Raw genomic sequence first — 13,916 nt, forward strand, 5'->3', positions numbered from 1 at the left:
CTCCGGTGAAAAACGTGTTATAACCTGTCATTGCACTCACTGTAGGTCTTCCAGGGACCAAATGAAATAAGCGGTAACACCTATTAGTCGGAAGGAAAAAGTCATTTCCTACCTCACTTAATTTTAGCTTTTAATCGTTTGAGAATTTCATACAGGTATATGATGAGCTCTGGCCAAATATACCCTCCCCAGTTCATCCTTTTCAACTCCTTTCTCTTACCCCGCCACTTCTTGTTCTCAGCTTCCTGTGTCCTCTTAAAATACCCACTGGGTTCACTTAGTGCTTCCATTATGAACATGGGGATAGGGCCATCTGTTGGGGGCATGGACAGCCTCTCCGGGGTGGAAGAAACTGATTTCTCAACTCCCAGCAGCTCTCTGTGAACTGCTAATAGCTCTTCAGTTAGAAGCAGGACTCCTTGTTGGAAAAATGCCCAAACTATTGTAGAACTAGTGAAAAATAGATGATCTTGCTTTATAATGTTCTCATGTTTAGATAGCCCTTCTCGAAGCTGGTAATACTGGACAGAGCCCATGCAGAAATTCAGAAGTGAGAGTCCATGGAGTTGGAGATAGACATGAGGTATTAGTGTATGTTGGGGTTCAATGTTTGAATCTTAAGCTACTAGGCTTGCTGTTTCCTCTACGGCAAGGCTGACCTGTAATGGAAAGGACTACTACAGGGAAGTAGTCTGTAGTTTTAAGTTCTTTTGGTTTGGACCTGAAATCAAGGAATTAGAACTTACACCCTCGTGCATGGCTCCCTAAACATGCTAGAAGCATAGACCATACATATGTACTTTTAACTGATAAAGGGAAGCAATGGTACTTAATGTTTTCTTCGCATCCCTGAAAAACTAATATGACCATTCCTTATTTCTTAGAAGGGTTAAATTAATACAGTCTAGAAAGAAGTTCTCAGAACACTCCATGTACAAAAACTTTTATTCCTAGCTAGATGCAATGCTATGAGGTAAAGATTTAAGACACTAAGGGTGAATTACTTGAGTCGACACATTGCTTTACTTATTTGTGTAAAATTAAAGATAAATGTGTCTCTAGGCTTCCTAAAAATTTTACTTCTTTTCTCTATTTTATTTACATTTGGCCTTTCTTTACTGTCAGTAAATAGTAACCAGCTGTACAGAAAGAAAAGTATAAATAATTATGAGTATTGCTGAGCTAAGGGTAGGAAGCACAATATTTATAAGAAGCAAAATGATGTAGTACTGCTTCTTGTAAGTTTTATATAACCAATTGATTCTGACAGAATGCTTTCATTAATTTCTGCTAAATTCCTTAATTTACAGCAGCCAGCTTACATAATTTCATTTTTTTTTTATTCTTTGCTCCTTCACAAATGTGCATCTCTGTCTTATTCACCATTTATAGCCTAAAGGAGCCTTCCCTCATTGGAGCTGAGTGACATACTAACCTATGGTTTAACAATTAGTCATGATGAGTTGGTTTAAGGCTACACTGATTCCTCACTAGGCTCTTCCCTAGGACCTAGGAGATGCCTGGCCATAGGTACTCAATAATGGTGTCAGGTATGGATATCATCTTGTGAAGCAGGCCTTAAATCCCATCAGAAAATGGTTGGTTACTCCCATAACATTTGTGCCACCACTGCACATATTGTGGGGACAGTTATTATTGTGGCTTGCAACAGCCACAGCTGGATAAGACTGATAATTACTCTTGTGCTCTGGTAACCTGCCTAGTGCATTTCTCAGAACTATCAAAGCTAGCTGGTAGGGATGAGGCTTCAAGGTGAGTACCAGTTTGATTATTCCATGTTCTATAACTCCTGTTTGTGATGTCTGCAGGAAAAGGTTCTTGCCATCAGGTTCTGGAGTATACACAAGAGCACTGATAATATTATTATTATCTGAGGGCCTTTGGGACCTCATTGGCCAACAACTCCAAGAGTAGTAGTAATCCATACATGGCACTAGGCTTTTTATCTGTAAGCATATGGTGTATAATGATTGCGTTAATGCTCTGTTATGGAGTAATTCCACTTAGAGTCATTATATTTGTGTACGTGTATATTTTAAGAAGCAGTAGGTTTCACATGACTTTACTAAAATATCTTTAGTATTGTTCTCCATCCCTATATCCCCTCTTCTACCCTGCCCTTCCCGTTCCTCATCCTATTTATTCCTTCCTGTCCATTATTTCCCTCTAGCCTCTTACGATCCCTTTTGAAAAATCCTCTTAGCCCCCACCCACCCACCCCCGTGGAACGTCTGTGCACTGTTCCCTCTGAAAACTCAAGGATCACAGGAGAAGAAGGAAAAAAAGACTTTAAGAGGCAGAGGTGTAGACAGCTAAAAGAAAACTTTCCCAGACACAGTAGGACAGTTGCACATATGAACTCATAGTGGTTGTAACTGCATGCACAAAACCTGTGCAAAATCAACCCAGACCACATCCCAGCATGGGGGGGGGGATGGACGTGGGCATGAAGTCCGCTCCTAGCTAAGGAGTTATGGGCAACTGCTAGGAGAGGGAGAATCAGTATTAAAGGTATAACCTCTGGTAGGGCAACTATACCCCAACAGAATGCCACAAATCTAAGACTGTACAGCCAATAGAAACTGTACTTGATGGGTTTAAAAATGACAAAAAGAAGACACAAATTGTGGTGGGTAAGGAAAGGGGAAGATTTGAGAGGTGTTAGGGGATGAGATGAATATGATCAAACAGTGTTGTATGAAATCCTCAAAGAATTAATAAAAAATGAAAAATTTCACTCCTCCCATTTTTTATTAATAATTCTATCTAGCAATTTGCTTATAAATTTCTTGAAACTTGAACAGTCTGATTTCACGAGCTGGCACAGGCCGGTTCCACTGCATTGCCACCCAACCCTTTAAATCTCTTTCAAGTCAGGGACACGAAGGGCTAAAAATAATTAGCAAGGAGAATTAAGTTTCTAAATTTCCTTTTTCTTCGGGGGCTCTGCACAGACTGTTGCTTTCCTTACTTCTATTTTAAAGAGCATCCGATATTAGTTCTAGGTGGGGATAATAACGTCCAGGGTACAAAAATAACAAGCTGAAGATGTAGTCAGGGACAGACTCTCCCACAGTCAATAATTTCCTGCTGGTTTATGGAAAAGGCTATTCGCTCAGGATCCATTTCCTGTTTGCCTGGATGCTCTGCCTTTTCCCATGGCAGCAGGAGCAGCTGTGTAGCCAGCTCCCTTCCATGATCGGGAAAGAAACAAATCAATAGGAGAAAAGGGCGAGGGGCGTCTCTGTGCCTGCTCCTATCTCTACTCGGTGGCAGACTTTAAGGAGCTTGGCAATTACTAGGTTTGTTTTAAAAAGCAGACATATTTAATTGGGGGTGGGGTGGGGGACTGAATTTTAGAACAAGAGATTAGGTGACTTAGGAGCACTGACCCAAATTTAAGGGCGTCTGCCAAAAAAACACTGCCTTATCCCACAGGCTTCAGGCTCTCTGCTCAGGCTCTAGCTGTCACCCGCCAGCAGCCCTTTGTGAGCATTGGCTCCTAAAGTGCACTTAGATTGCACACAGGCATCTGCAAACTGCCAGGGTGTGCTCAGAATCTCTCTGCTCTCAGCCTCTGTGCTGAGTCACTCGCCTGAAGTGTGAATTATTATTCTTAATTTTGCATCCGATCAAACTCAAATTACCAACTTTCAATTCAAAAATGCTAATCGTTTTCTCTGATCCTTCCGCCGCCCCCACCCTCCCACCCCCTCACCCCCGGTTTATAATTTCCCTTAGCATGTTTTAGAATAGGGTTTCTATTCAAATTTAAAAGAGAATTCTACAAATGACCTTATCCAGAAGACCCAGAAGTGAATGCTAGAAATAACGCTAAGGTGGTTGCCAAGGCTAAGAGAAAATGGCCTCATTTTTTTTTTCCAATGCTGTTATAATTCTTTGCCAGCACCACTGTAAACATATATCCTGAGAAAGACTTATTTCCCCAAATTATGTACAGAAAATGTGTTCAAACATGATAGTCATTGAATGATTTTTTTTTTTAAAAAAAACAGTAAAGCAATGCTTTAGCATGAACTCCATGTGCTCTATCTGCAAATCCCCAGGGTCTTCTGAAATAAGTAACGGATGAGCCATTAATAGCCCAATTATGACTGTACTGTAAATCCTGAAAACAAACAGTTCAGTGCAACTCATGGGATGGTTCCACGAAAGTGATTCGTGAGAGCAGATTCCCGAATGCTGGCAGAATGGGAGCTGGTTAGAAAGCTATGAAGCAGAATCCAAATGCACACAGTGTTATTGGCTTAGGCATGCCCATGAAGCGCTTGCATGTGTAAGTAGATATCTAATGGGAAATAAGAAAGCTTAATTAATACGAATCAGATTAAAGAATGCAGAGCAGAGAGCTATTAGTCTCCTGCTCTTAAAAATCACGTTAAGAACCATTCACACGTAGTCATGTTGAGGACAAACTTGGTAACAGGAGGTTTGGGGGGGGGTGGCCCACAGAGCTCACTCATCATCTATGGCATTCATTTTCTTCATCATCTATGGCATTCATCTGTGCAGAATCTGCAAGATTTTTGACCACAGAGGAGCTGACTTCATGGTTCACAGAAACGAACCTTAACTCTAGGTAGGTATGCCCATGGCTGGCAAAGAGAAGAGCTTATTCTTCGGCCTAGGAAACTTCACATCTGCCTTCTGTTGGCTTTTTCAAAAGGCTGTGCTTTGATGCTAGTTAGCTTACTTAGGAATATGAAAAAAAAAGTTTCCTAAAGCAGGAAGTATTTTAAGTGACACCTAACGTTCTCAGGATTTGTGAGTTGGACACACTGTTCTAGAGTTATTCACCACATTTCAAGGACTCCATCCAACAAAAGAATAAAGAAGCAAGCAGAAAAGGGTATACTGAACTCCACTGGGATTTTCAATCTTTCTTAAGTAAAATGGCCACAGGTCTTTGCCAAAATGTTGGCTCAGTGAGGATATCCTGACCTTCGGTTAGGATGAGGTTGCTGACTTCTCTCTGGCTTCAAGCAGATCTCAGTGTAACGAAGCTGAATGCAAGAGTGGATTTTTTTTCTATAGCAAGCACAAGTTTAAAGATGAAGAAAAACATAAGTAGGACGACAGCCTTAAACTACCTTAGGCATATACCAACTAGCTGCAATTCAGGTCAAGCAAAAGGTAAGCTCATAGAGATGACTAGAGAAACTCAAGTTAGACAGATGGTAGGCTTGTTCATAGACAGCAGATAATGCAGCCTGCTTGGCAAGCTGGAGTATATAGAGTTCATATTAACCTGTATCTAGGCTGGAACCATCCAAGTTGGGCTTGAGACCCGGCAGGGACAGGTGGACTCTCAAGGCAAAGCTTAAACGTGTATAACTACTTTCTCTCTTCTGAGCCCTTAACCCCAAATATGTTCAAAAAGTCCCAAATCTGTGCAAGCATGTACACATAGATCCGTCTTTCTGTTATCCCCCATTACAGGTAAGTGTGGTTTCATGGATCAAATATAAAAGCTAGGAAAGGAATGGTTGAAACAGAAAGGTAGAATGGGAGCTATCAAAACAGCTCAGAGTTCTAAGAACCTGCCTTCCCACATCTGTGTACAGATCTATCACTTCTCAAACTTAGGAAAGTTAGTTGAGGTTCCTGCTTCCGAGAACGACTAAGAACTGTGTGGTAAATACACCTGTTGTACAAATCACAATGGGTATGGAAAAGTCCAAGTGTCCCATGGACGATTTCAGCTCAGTGGGAGAAAAGAGTGTGTGGTGGACAAAGCAAGACAGAGGGCTGAGGTCCTCTAGTAAGACGTGCCACTACCTTACTTAAGGCGTTCAGGCTTAACTCCCTCTGATGGCAGAGCTGATGTGGAGTCATAAGAGATCTCACGTGTAAGATTCCCGTTGGACCTTCACCTGGCCTTTGAGATACCCAAGATCCCACTGAGGGCATAAAAATTCCTTTATAAGGGATGAAGTTTTAAAAATGAAAGCTGGAGGAAATACATAAGAGCTTGGAGCTAGCATGGAAACATCTCTACTGAGAATTCACGTCACCTCAAGCAGCCGGAAGTCTGATTAGGAGAGTAGGCGAGAAGCATAATTTATATGCCCACCACTTTTGCCTTTCATGAGACAAGGTTAGAGGAGTAACCTAGATTTCTGCTTTATGGAAAGAAATGTAAGAACATAAATGTTTCACTTTTTCCTAACTGTTTTCTAAATCCTTAATTTAAAAAGGCAAATAAGTCGTAGTCTGCTTGATTGGGCAGGTGATCCGTTTTCAATGTTGTAAGCAACTGACAGGCTAGTTCTGCTAATTAGGCAACATAACAGGCTCTGCACTGAATACCTAAGATTTCTGGTGCACACACAGGAGAGAGGATTGGACTCAGGTGTGCCCAAGGGACTGGACTGGATTGCAGGGGCCAAGGAAGACCGAATGAAATGGCATTTGTTGACTCATCTAATGGCTTTTGGGGCATCTGTCTAGACCTACTGGATTTCATGTGCCCCTGTGGGTAGGGGAGGATGGAAGAAAGGTGATTGATGATGTGGAGGGCTACGAAATGCCATATCCAGAGAAGTAAACTCAAAGACAGACGGCAATTACCACAGAATGAGAAACTGAGCCACAAAGCAAAAGGAAATCGAGTCTTAGGACAGTCTGCTGCTATACTCCATACCCTTCAGACCTCTTAGGAATTCTCAGAGCAGGCTAGGATCTGCCTACAGCCCCAGCCTGCCTGCTGGGTGTCAAACATATGGAGGTCTGAGAAAGGCAAGTTGGGGAGATGGTTCAAGCCTTTACCAGGCTCGTCCACCCTTTGTAGAGTAGTGACTGCATATTTTGTAGGTGTCTTCTCTTCATAATGTGACCTTTACTGTGCTCACTCAGTTAATCCTGTCCACTTGTCTCCATAGGGAGGCTACACAGCAAGTGGGGGTAACAGTCATAGACTTAGCCTCTGAAATCACCACTTGCCTTGGTGTGAGGAGGTTGAAATCCCCCTCTCTTCAGAGATGCCACAATGGTTTGAGACGACAAGGCTAACATTTTATTGACAGGTATCTAACTGGTTCTTCTTTAAAAATGTATTTATTTTCATTTCCGTGTCTATTTGTAGTCTCCTACATGTATGCATATGTACCATGTACATGCCTAGTGCCCACAGAGGTCAGAAGAAAGGACCAGATGGTTGTGGGCCATGATATAGGTGCTAAAAACTAAAACTAGGTTCTCTGTAAGTACAACACAATTGTTTTAACCACTGCCATCTCCCTGGCATTTTTAGTTCATTCTTAAATATCAAAAAAACCTTATAGTAATTCATTTGCATGGAGAAACATGCTCACTATAAAGAGGATAAAAATAATTGAAAGGAGTAAGAACTATTTGTAGAAAACTATACATTGAATCACCATTAGTTTGCCCAAAGAAAGGAGATAAGTTAGAGGGCAGGTAATTATCATTTTCAAGACAGTAAAAGGTAAATGTAATGGTGGAAAAGCACAAACTTCCAGTGCACAATTATACAGATGTTCATAACTGGGCTACCTCAGACTGGCACTGCACCGTTAGAACCCATGGTCTATGAAGAAGCCTGCTTTATAAAAAGCACTGTCATAGGCCTGACTTGAAGGCGATGCCTTCCAAACATGTAAGGCTTGTGAAGCTCTTACCTATCTCAAAGTAGAAATGCCATACATATTTATTAACATCCAAAAAGAATCCCAAGAGACTTTGAGGGAAGACAGGGCACGGTGAGAAACAAATGCAAAAACAGAACACTAGTTCTCGCTCTGGCTAGACTAAAGCAGTTTCTTCTTTGGCTTGCCCGGTTTCTTTGACTACAGAGAAGTATTCCAATACCTAGCCACTGGCCATGAGGTTCAAGGCTGACTTATAAATGATGCCCTCCATGTTCCTGAATACCAACTGCCCTGATATACATCCATATCCACCCTGAGGGAGCCATCAGCAGACTGGCAAAGTTGGTTCTGCCAGAGCTGTTGCTATCTGTGTGCATTCTTAAGAAACTCCCTCACCAAGAACAAGGCCCCCTCACTGACTATACCCAGGAGCACAGCTTCAGCTAAAGTCTAATGGCATAGGAGCCGCTGACTGGCGACATCATTCTTACTTCACAGTGCATTCTCTGTGAAGCTAGCTGCATTGCATTGAGCATTTGGAAAGGAGAGGAGGTACAGATGTCCAGAAGCAAGAAGGGGATGTCCGAACACAGATTTACACCAGTAGAGACCAGAAAGACAGATGGTCAACAAATAGCTGGAACGGAAACAAGAGGCACGTACGTTTAGGTCTCAGCTCTGAGGTCTCGGAACCAGCGCCTTCCCCAGGAAAGGTGACAGGCTCTGTTACATCTGTGTCAGGAGGAGGGTAGGGTGGGGGCGGGGGGAGCACTAACTGGGGTGGGCCCCGAGCTGTGCCTCTGGGAGGCTTTTGTGGCACCTGACGTCCAACACCTACATGGGAAGGATTCAAAGGTTAAGCCAGAGGACGTCCTATCCTTTAACCAAGATGTTACTGCTATTGCTCATCAGACAGGCACGAAACCAGTCACGCTCCACACCATTCCTCACGCCACTCTGTTCCAAACCAGCCGTCTCCAATACCAACCCAACGACAAAGCATATGTACACAACATCAAATTTTATACCAAAGAGCGGTCACGCCCAATACCAAACGCTAATGCTAAACAAATCACACTCAATACCAGATCAAACGCCAAAGCAGCCATGTTCAATTTCAAACCCAGCCTCAGTCTACACCAAGCCAGCCATACCCAATGTCAAAATCCTCTCTGCATTAGACCAGCCACACCCAACATCAAAGCCATTCACCCAGCAGTAACCATAAGACGTTGTCTACCAGCCCCTGCCCTCAAAGGGCAACACTATTCTTAGAAAGAAAGGGATTCTGGACTTTCTTGTCCCCGCAAACAAGTTTTAGACCAGGTAGGAGGAAGCATGGCAAACTGCCACCATCCATATCTTTTCTTTGCAACATCTCTCATTGAAGGGATATTAGTATGATTTTCAGTTTTAGACACACGTCTCCCATCTCTGTTAGCATCTATGGGTACCAGCTGATCTCATGTTCAGCATGGCCCCGGGCTCAGGGAATATAAGGCTTTGGTCCTGGGACTGGAAATGGGGTGTTGGGTTTGGAAACTGACTTAACAAATGCATATGATACTTGAAGTAGGTACTTCCAAAATCATGCCCACAATTTCTCCCTTAAAATTGAGGTGTTTATTATTCAAAGAAAGGAGGAGGGGATCTTGGAGGGAGGAAAGAGCTCTCATCATGAAATAAAATAGACCAGCTCAAATGAACTGGTAATTGTTTATTGTAGTTTCCATTCTTTTGAAGAATGCTTCTTTAAAGGAACCTTTTTATTCTATTTATTTGTTATTTATTTAATGTATGTGTGTTTACACATTTGTTTATTTGTCTGTTTATTGAGTGTATGTGTATTTACACACATGGGTATGGGTCTGGGCATGACTTGCATGTGGATATCAGAGGATAACCTGTGGAAATTCTCTCCAGAGGTTCCCAGGATCAAACTCAAGTAAGAGGCTTGGTGGCAGGAGCCTTTATCTATGAGCCATCTCTCCATGCTTTGTTTTTTATTCTGACATTATGTTCCTCTGGGAAATGGGAAGAACTGATTTAAAGCACAGGTTGGTACTCCTTAGGATAATTGATTCTCAGGGTATGAACTGCCAGGCATTACAAGTAAAGTGCCCACTACATCAACGAATGCTGACCAACAGCCGGCTCTCCCTTATTAACATTTCAGAACTTGGCAATGCTTGGGAGTATTGTCCCTGTGGGGCCAAAGAATCTTTGTCAATGGAGAAACAACAGGCTGCCTGAACCCGTGAATGGCCATGGATACCTCATGGCTTCAGCCAGGACTCTGATGGAACTTTTAACCAGAGAATCCAATGCTGCAAAGTTCTAATCCCCTCTCTGCAAGGGCTTGTTGTATTCTCTACTACAGTGAAATGGTGGATACTAAAAGATCTGAAAATAAAAACAAGCTTCCTGAGGCTCATGGATCTTGGAAGTCCAGCCCTCAGTGTTGTCCGCCGCCATGATTCAGAGCGAGTCACTGCACACAAGAGGGGGTATATATAATGATCTCACAGGTTACTCCTTGTTTACAGGCACTAAGACTCCATCCTGGTTCTTTTGTGTTCTCTTACACTCAACATTGGGGCTTTGCTAGCTGTATCAGCAGTGTGTAAGCAGGAACTATTTTCAAGTAGGAACTCACTCGCAGGCTGACATCCAAATGCTCAGAACCAGAGGTGTTTTGGATTTCAGATTTTTCTAATTGTAGCACATTTACATATACATGATGAGGTATCTTGGTGATGGAACTCAAGTCTAAATATAAAATTCATTTATAATTCATATATACCTTATATACAGAATCTGAAGGTAATTTTATGTAATTTTAAAATAGTTTTGTTCATGAAACCAAGCTCCACACTACAGGTTTGTGGTATCAGGTTGGTGTTCAAACGGTTTCAGATTCTGAGGAATTTCAGACTTCGGGCATTCAGGTTAGGAAGGCACAAACTCTACATACCCATGAAAGGTCTAAGATGTCTTTCATATGACAAACACCTTTTCAAACAGCCTCTCTACACATCCTCCAGTCAGCAACACATGCCACAGCCACTCACATGAGCCCCATTTGTCACTGTCTTCTGGGGTTCGGTTATTTAACCACAATCCAGCGTCCCCACCATCTTTCCATCCTCTACTCCTTTCTCAGTGTCAATAAGATATTAAGGAAATTCAGAGCGAGTCATTTGCACACTTTCTTTTGCATACTTGTTTTCCTGTTAATGTAATTAGCAAAGACTCCACGGCCAGGGTTAACAAAAATGTGCTCAAGCAGGCATCCCAGACATGCACAGAGCAGGCCACGTTCACTCACCCACTGTGCTCTTCCTGTTCTCTTCCTTATCTTCCTTGCGGTTGGGAACCACAGGACTCGGTGGTGGCGGCTGTGGTGGAGGAGGAGCTGGCGCCCGCCTCTTCTTCTTCTGAAGATCGGCCTGCAAGCTGAGGGAGGCCTAGGAAGCACAAGAAAGGACAGCAAGGATTAGCTGGTCTGTAAAAGGATTAGTTGGTCCGTAAGAGGCAAAACACACATGGAATGCATGCCCCTGCAGAAGCAGATTCTGGGTGGCATGGCCATGAAAGGGGAGCTGTCACACTGCCTGTCCAATTACACTCCTCTCAAGCAGCCGTGGCCTTTCCTGCCTTGGCGTCGACCTGAAATGGCAGAGTGATGCTTCCAAATTCCCTACCTCCCTGTTTTGTGCAAGAAGTTCTTATTTTCTAGGCATTTTTGGAGATTCGCGGACTTCCCGAGCATATGAATGAGAAAATGAAGCTTGTCCTTACTGAAGGACAAAGAGTTAACTTATTCATTCTGAAATAGGAGAGGTTGTGTAGGTAGAAGCTCAGGTCCCACTCCGCCTCTTCCTGTAAACATCCCAGGACCAACACGAGCCACATTATGCCCACTCTGCTTCTAGGCCCACAGTGAAGCATCTCTATACGGGGCCTTTAGGCCAAGATTTGGGATATCAGTTTCCCATCTAGTACAGATATCCAGCGGTGCCTCAGAGACAACGACAATGGAATTCTAACTCGACCAGCAGCGTGGGCAGGAATCCCCGTTGAAAGTGAAATCCATCTTTGTCTGTGACCCACTGATCACAAGTCTTCCTTTCCTCCTAGCAGTCTGAGTTAAAACTCACTCATGTCACTCGATTGGGATTCACTGAAGGGAAAGGCATGGGTGCAGAGGACGACTCCACTCTTCCCTGTCTCCAGCTCCTCAGAGTCAAGTCCTGTCCAGCCATTACTAGACCTGTAACACACTGTGCACACTGCCACCTGTCAGTACCGCGGGGCTGATCTGGGTGCTCTCTGGTTCAGTAATTCAAGCATGCTTCATTGAATACTAGAACACAGAATTGATACAGCACTAGGCTACCACAATCCCCTTCTCATCAAGAGAAGTGTGTGCATATATCCGTAAAACACTTATACATGTTAACAGTAATGCACATTTATTGCAAAATATTCAATCCTCTGTGGTGAAACAGTGAATGTATATGCCAATGAAAGGAAGAAAAAAAATCATTTTGTTTAGGTCAAGTACTAACTGTAGGCATATCTCTTTTTTTTCCTAATATTTAATTTTTACTCTTTTAAAAGGGATTTTATTTCCTGGTATTGTAATATACCACAACAATCTCTTTAGGTTTTCAAAGTTCTTTGCTGTACTTTGCATAAATTCAAACAACCCTTCAAAGCTTAGTTGTCAAGGAGTCTTAGTTACCACTCTCACCCCAGCAGCACCCACAGAAAACATCTTCTTTTGCCATTCACTATTTCACCCAAGAGGTCAGTTCCTATGCTGTCTTGATCTGCGTGTGCTGGAGTTCTGACTTTGTCCTCCGAAAGACAGGGACGTAATTCTTTCGTACACAGGGAGAGGGATGATTTTCCTTCTCCATTATGTCCCCAAAATTGCAACCTGAGAGAAACGTCAACCATTGTCCACTCTCTGGCCCCTCAGTAGTCCTTCCTCAACGACAGGCTTAGTGTCTGTTGGCTCAAGGCAGCTGTGGTCCAAAATTCTTAAACAGAAAACAAGAAGTCCCTGTGTTTTGTCCCGAGCCTGGCCCTGATGAAGGAGCTCACATCGTCCTCCTGTGTCCTGCCCGGGGAACTGACTCGGTACCTAACTCACTCTTCCCTTTTCCGGCTCCATAGATTTCCTGTTTATGGAACAAGCTGTACATGAAGAATTTTGAGGCTTTGAACCTAAAAACACTTGGATCTTAAAACGTTTGTTATCCTATTATACTATACATGGGTACAGAGGAAAAATAAACCATTATGAAACACTGGAAACATTCAGGCCTGCCTACTCCCAGTCTGCCCCTCTGCCCATGGGATATGAACCCCACTGTGGCACAGTCTTCGGACCCAGATGCTCTCCTCTGAGGCACTTATATTCCTGCAGCCTCTGGAATGCTCTAGCTCCACTTTTCAGCTTTGTCTTACTTTTAATCTGTTTTTCCTCTCTGAACGTGGAGGAACTCAGTCGAACATGAAGGATCGTGAACCAATTATCCATTGTTTTTCCCCCTCTAGTGTTCTTGCCTCTTTCTTGGAAATTTCCATTATCTGACTGCCCAACCAGCTTGAGTGCTAAAGTATGCTGCCGCATATTTAATTTCCAAGATTTCTACTTATTGTAAAATCGGCAACATGGTCTTCTTCCTTGGGTATATTTTCTCTCATTTTCTTCATGATAGCATCACAATATTTTTACCTTCACCATTTTTTAACTTGATATGTTGTACTTTCCTATAAGCCTCTCTCCCTCTCCCTCTACTCCCCCATTTATCTCTGATAATCTCGTTTTAACCTGGCTTCAAATATTTGTGCCTTTTGGATGACCACTTATGTTGTTTGGAAGCAGACAGTCTATTCACACAAGATCCCCTGGAGCATCTGGGCAGAAATGTGGTTAGCTGACAGGAAAGAGCTCCACACAGCCACCTCTTCAGATTTCTCTCCAACGTCTGCCCTCCCTGTACAGAGGGTTCTCAGCTGACGACCTAAGGGTGAGCAGGGTGCAGAGTGGAACAGGAGGAAGAGGTCCCAAGCCCGCCTTGGAGTACATGGAGCGAACTCTCTGGTGTCGACTTATCATGTCTGATGTCTGGAGCCACCTGATTGCAGTTGGGAGCATGGCTGCCTGGGAAAAAGAGTCACATGGTTTTCCTGCTCAGACACGCAACAATAAGTCATCAGCTCATTCTGTACTCTGGGGTGGAGTGGAGT

The 13,916-nt window shown here is 43.1% G+C and overlaps 1 protein-coding gene across 1 annotated transcript in view; it reads right to left on the bottom strand.

Annotated features, from left to right (window-relative positions):
• The window catches only part of Cobl (cordon-bleu WH2 repeat protein), a 236,064-nt gene that overhangs the window by 63,335 nt on the left and 158,813 nt on the right, over nt 1-13,916 (bottom strand). The window contains exons 8-9 of the mRNA XM_032916836.1: nt 10,981-11,119; nt 8,316-8,486 (exon numbers count right to left, since the gene is read on the bottom strand). Coding sequence (XP_032772727.1) covers nt 8,316-8,486; nt 10,981-11,119 — 310 coding nt within the window. The remainder of the gene's footprint in view (nt 1-8,315; nt 8,487-10,980; nt 11,120-13,916) is intronic.

This window comes from Rattus rattus, chromosome 11 (assembly GCF_011064425.1).
Source record: "Rattus rattus isolate New Zealand chromosome 11, Rrattus_CSIRO_v1, whole genome shotgun sequence".
Lineage (NCBI taxonomy): Eukaryota > Metazoa > Chordata > Mammalia > Rodentia > Muridae > Rattus > Rattus rattus.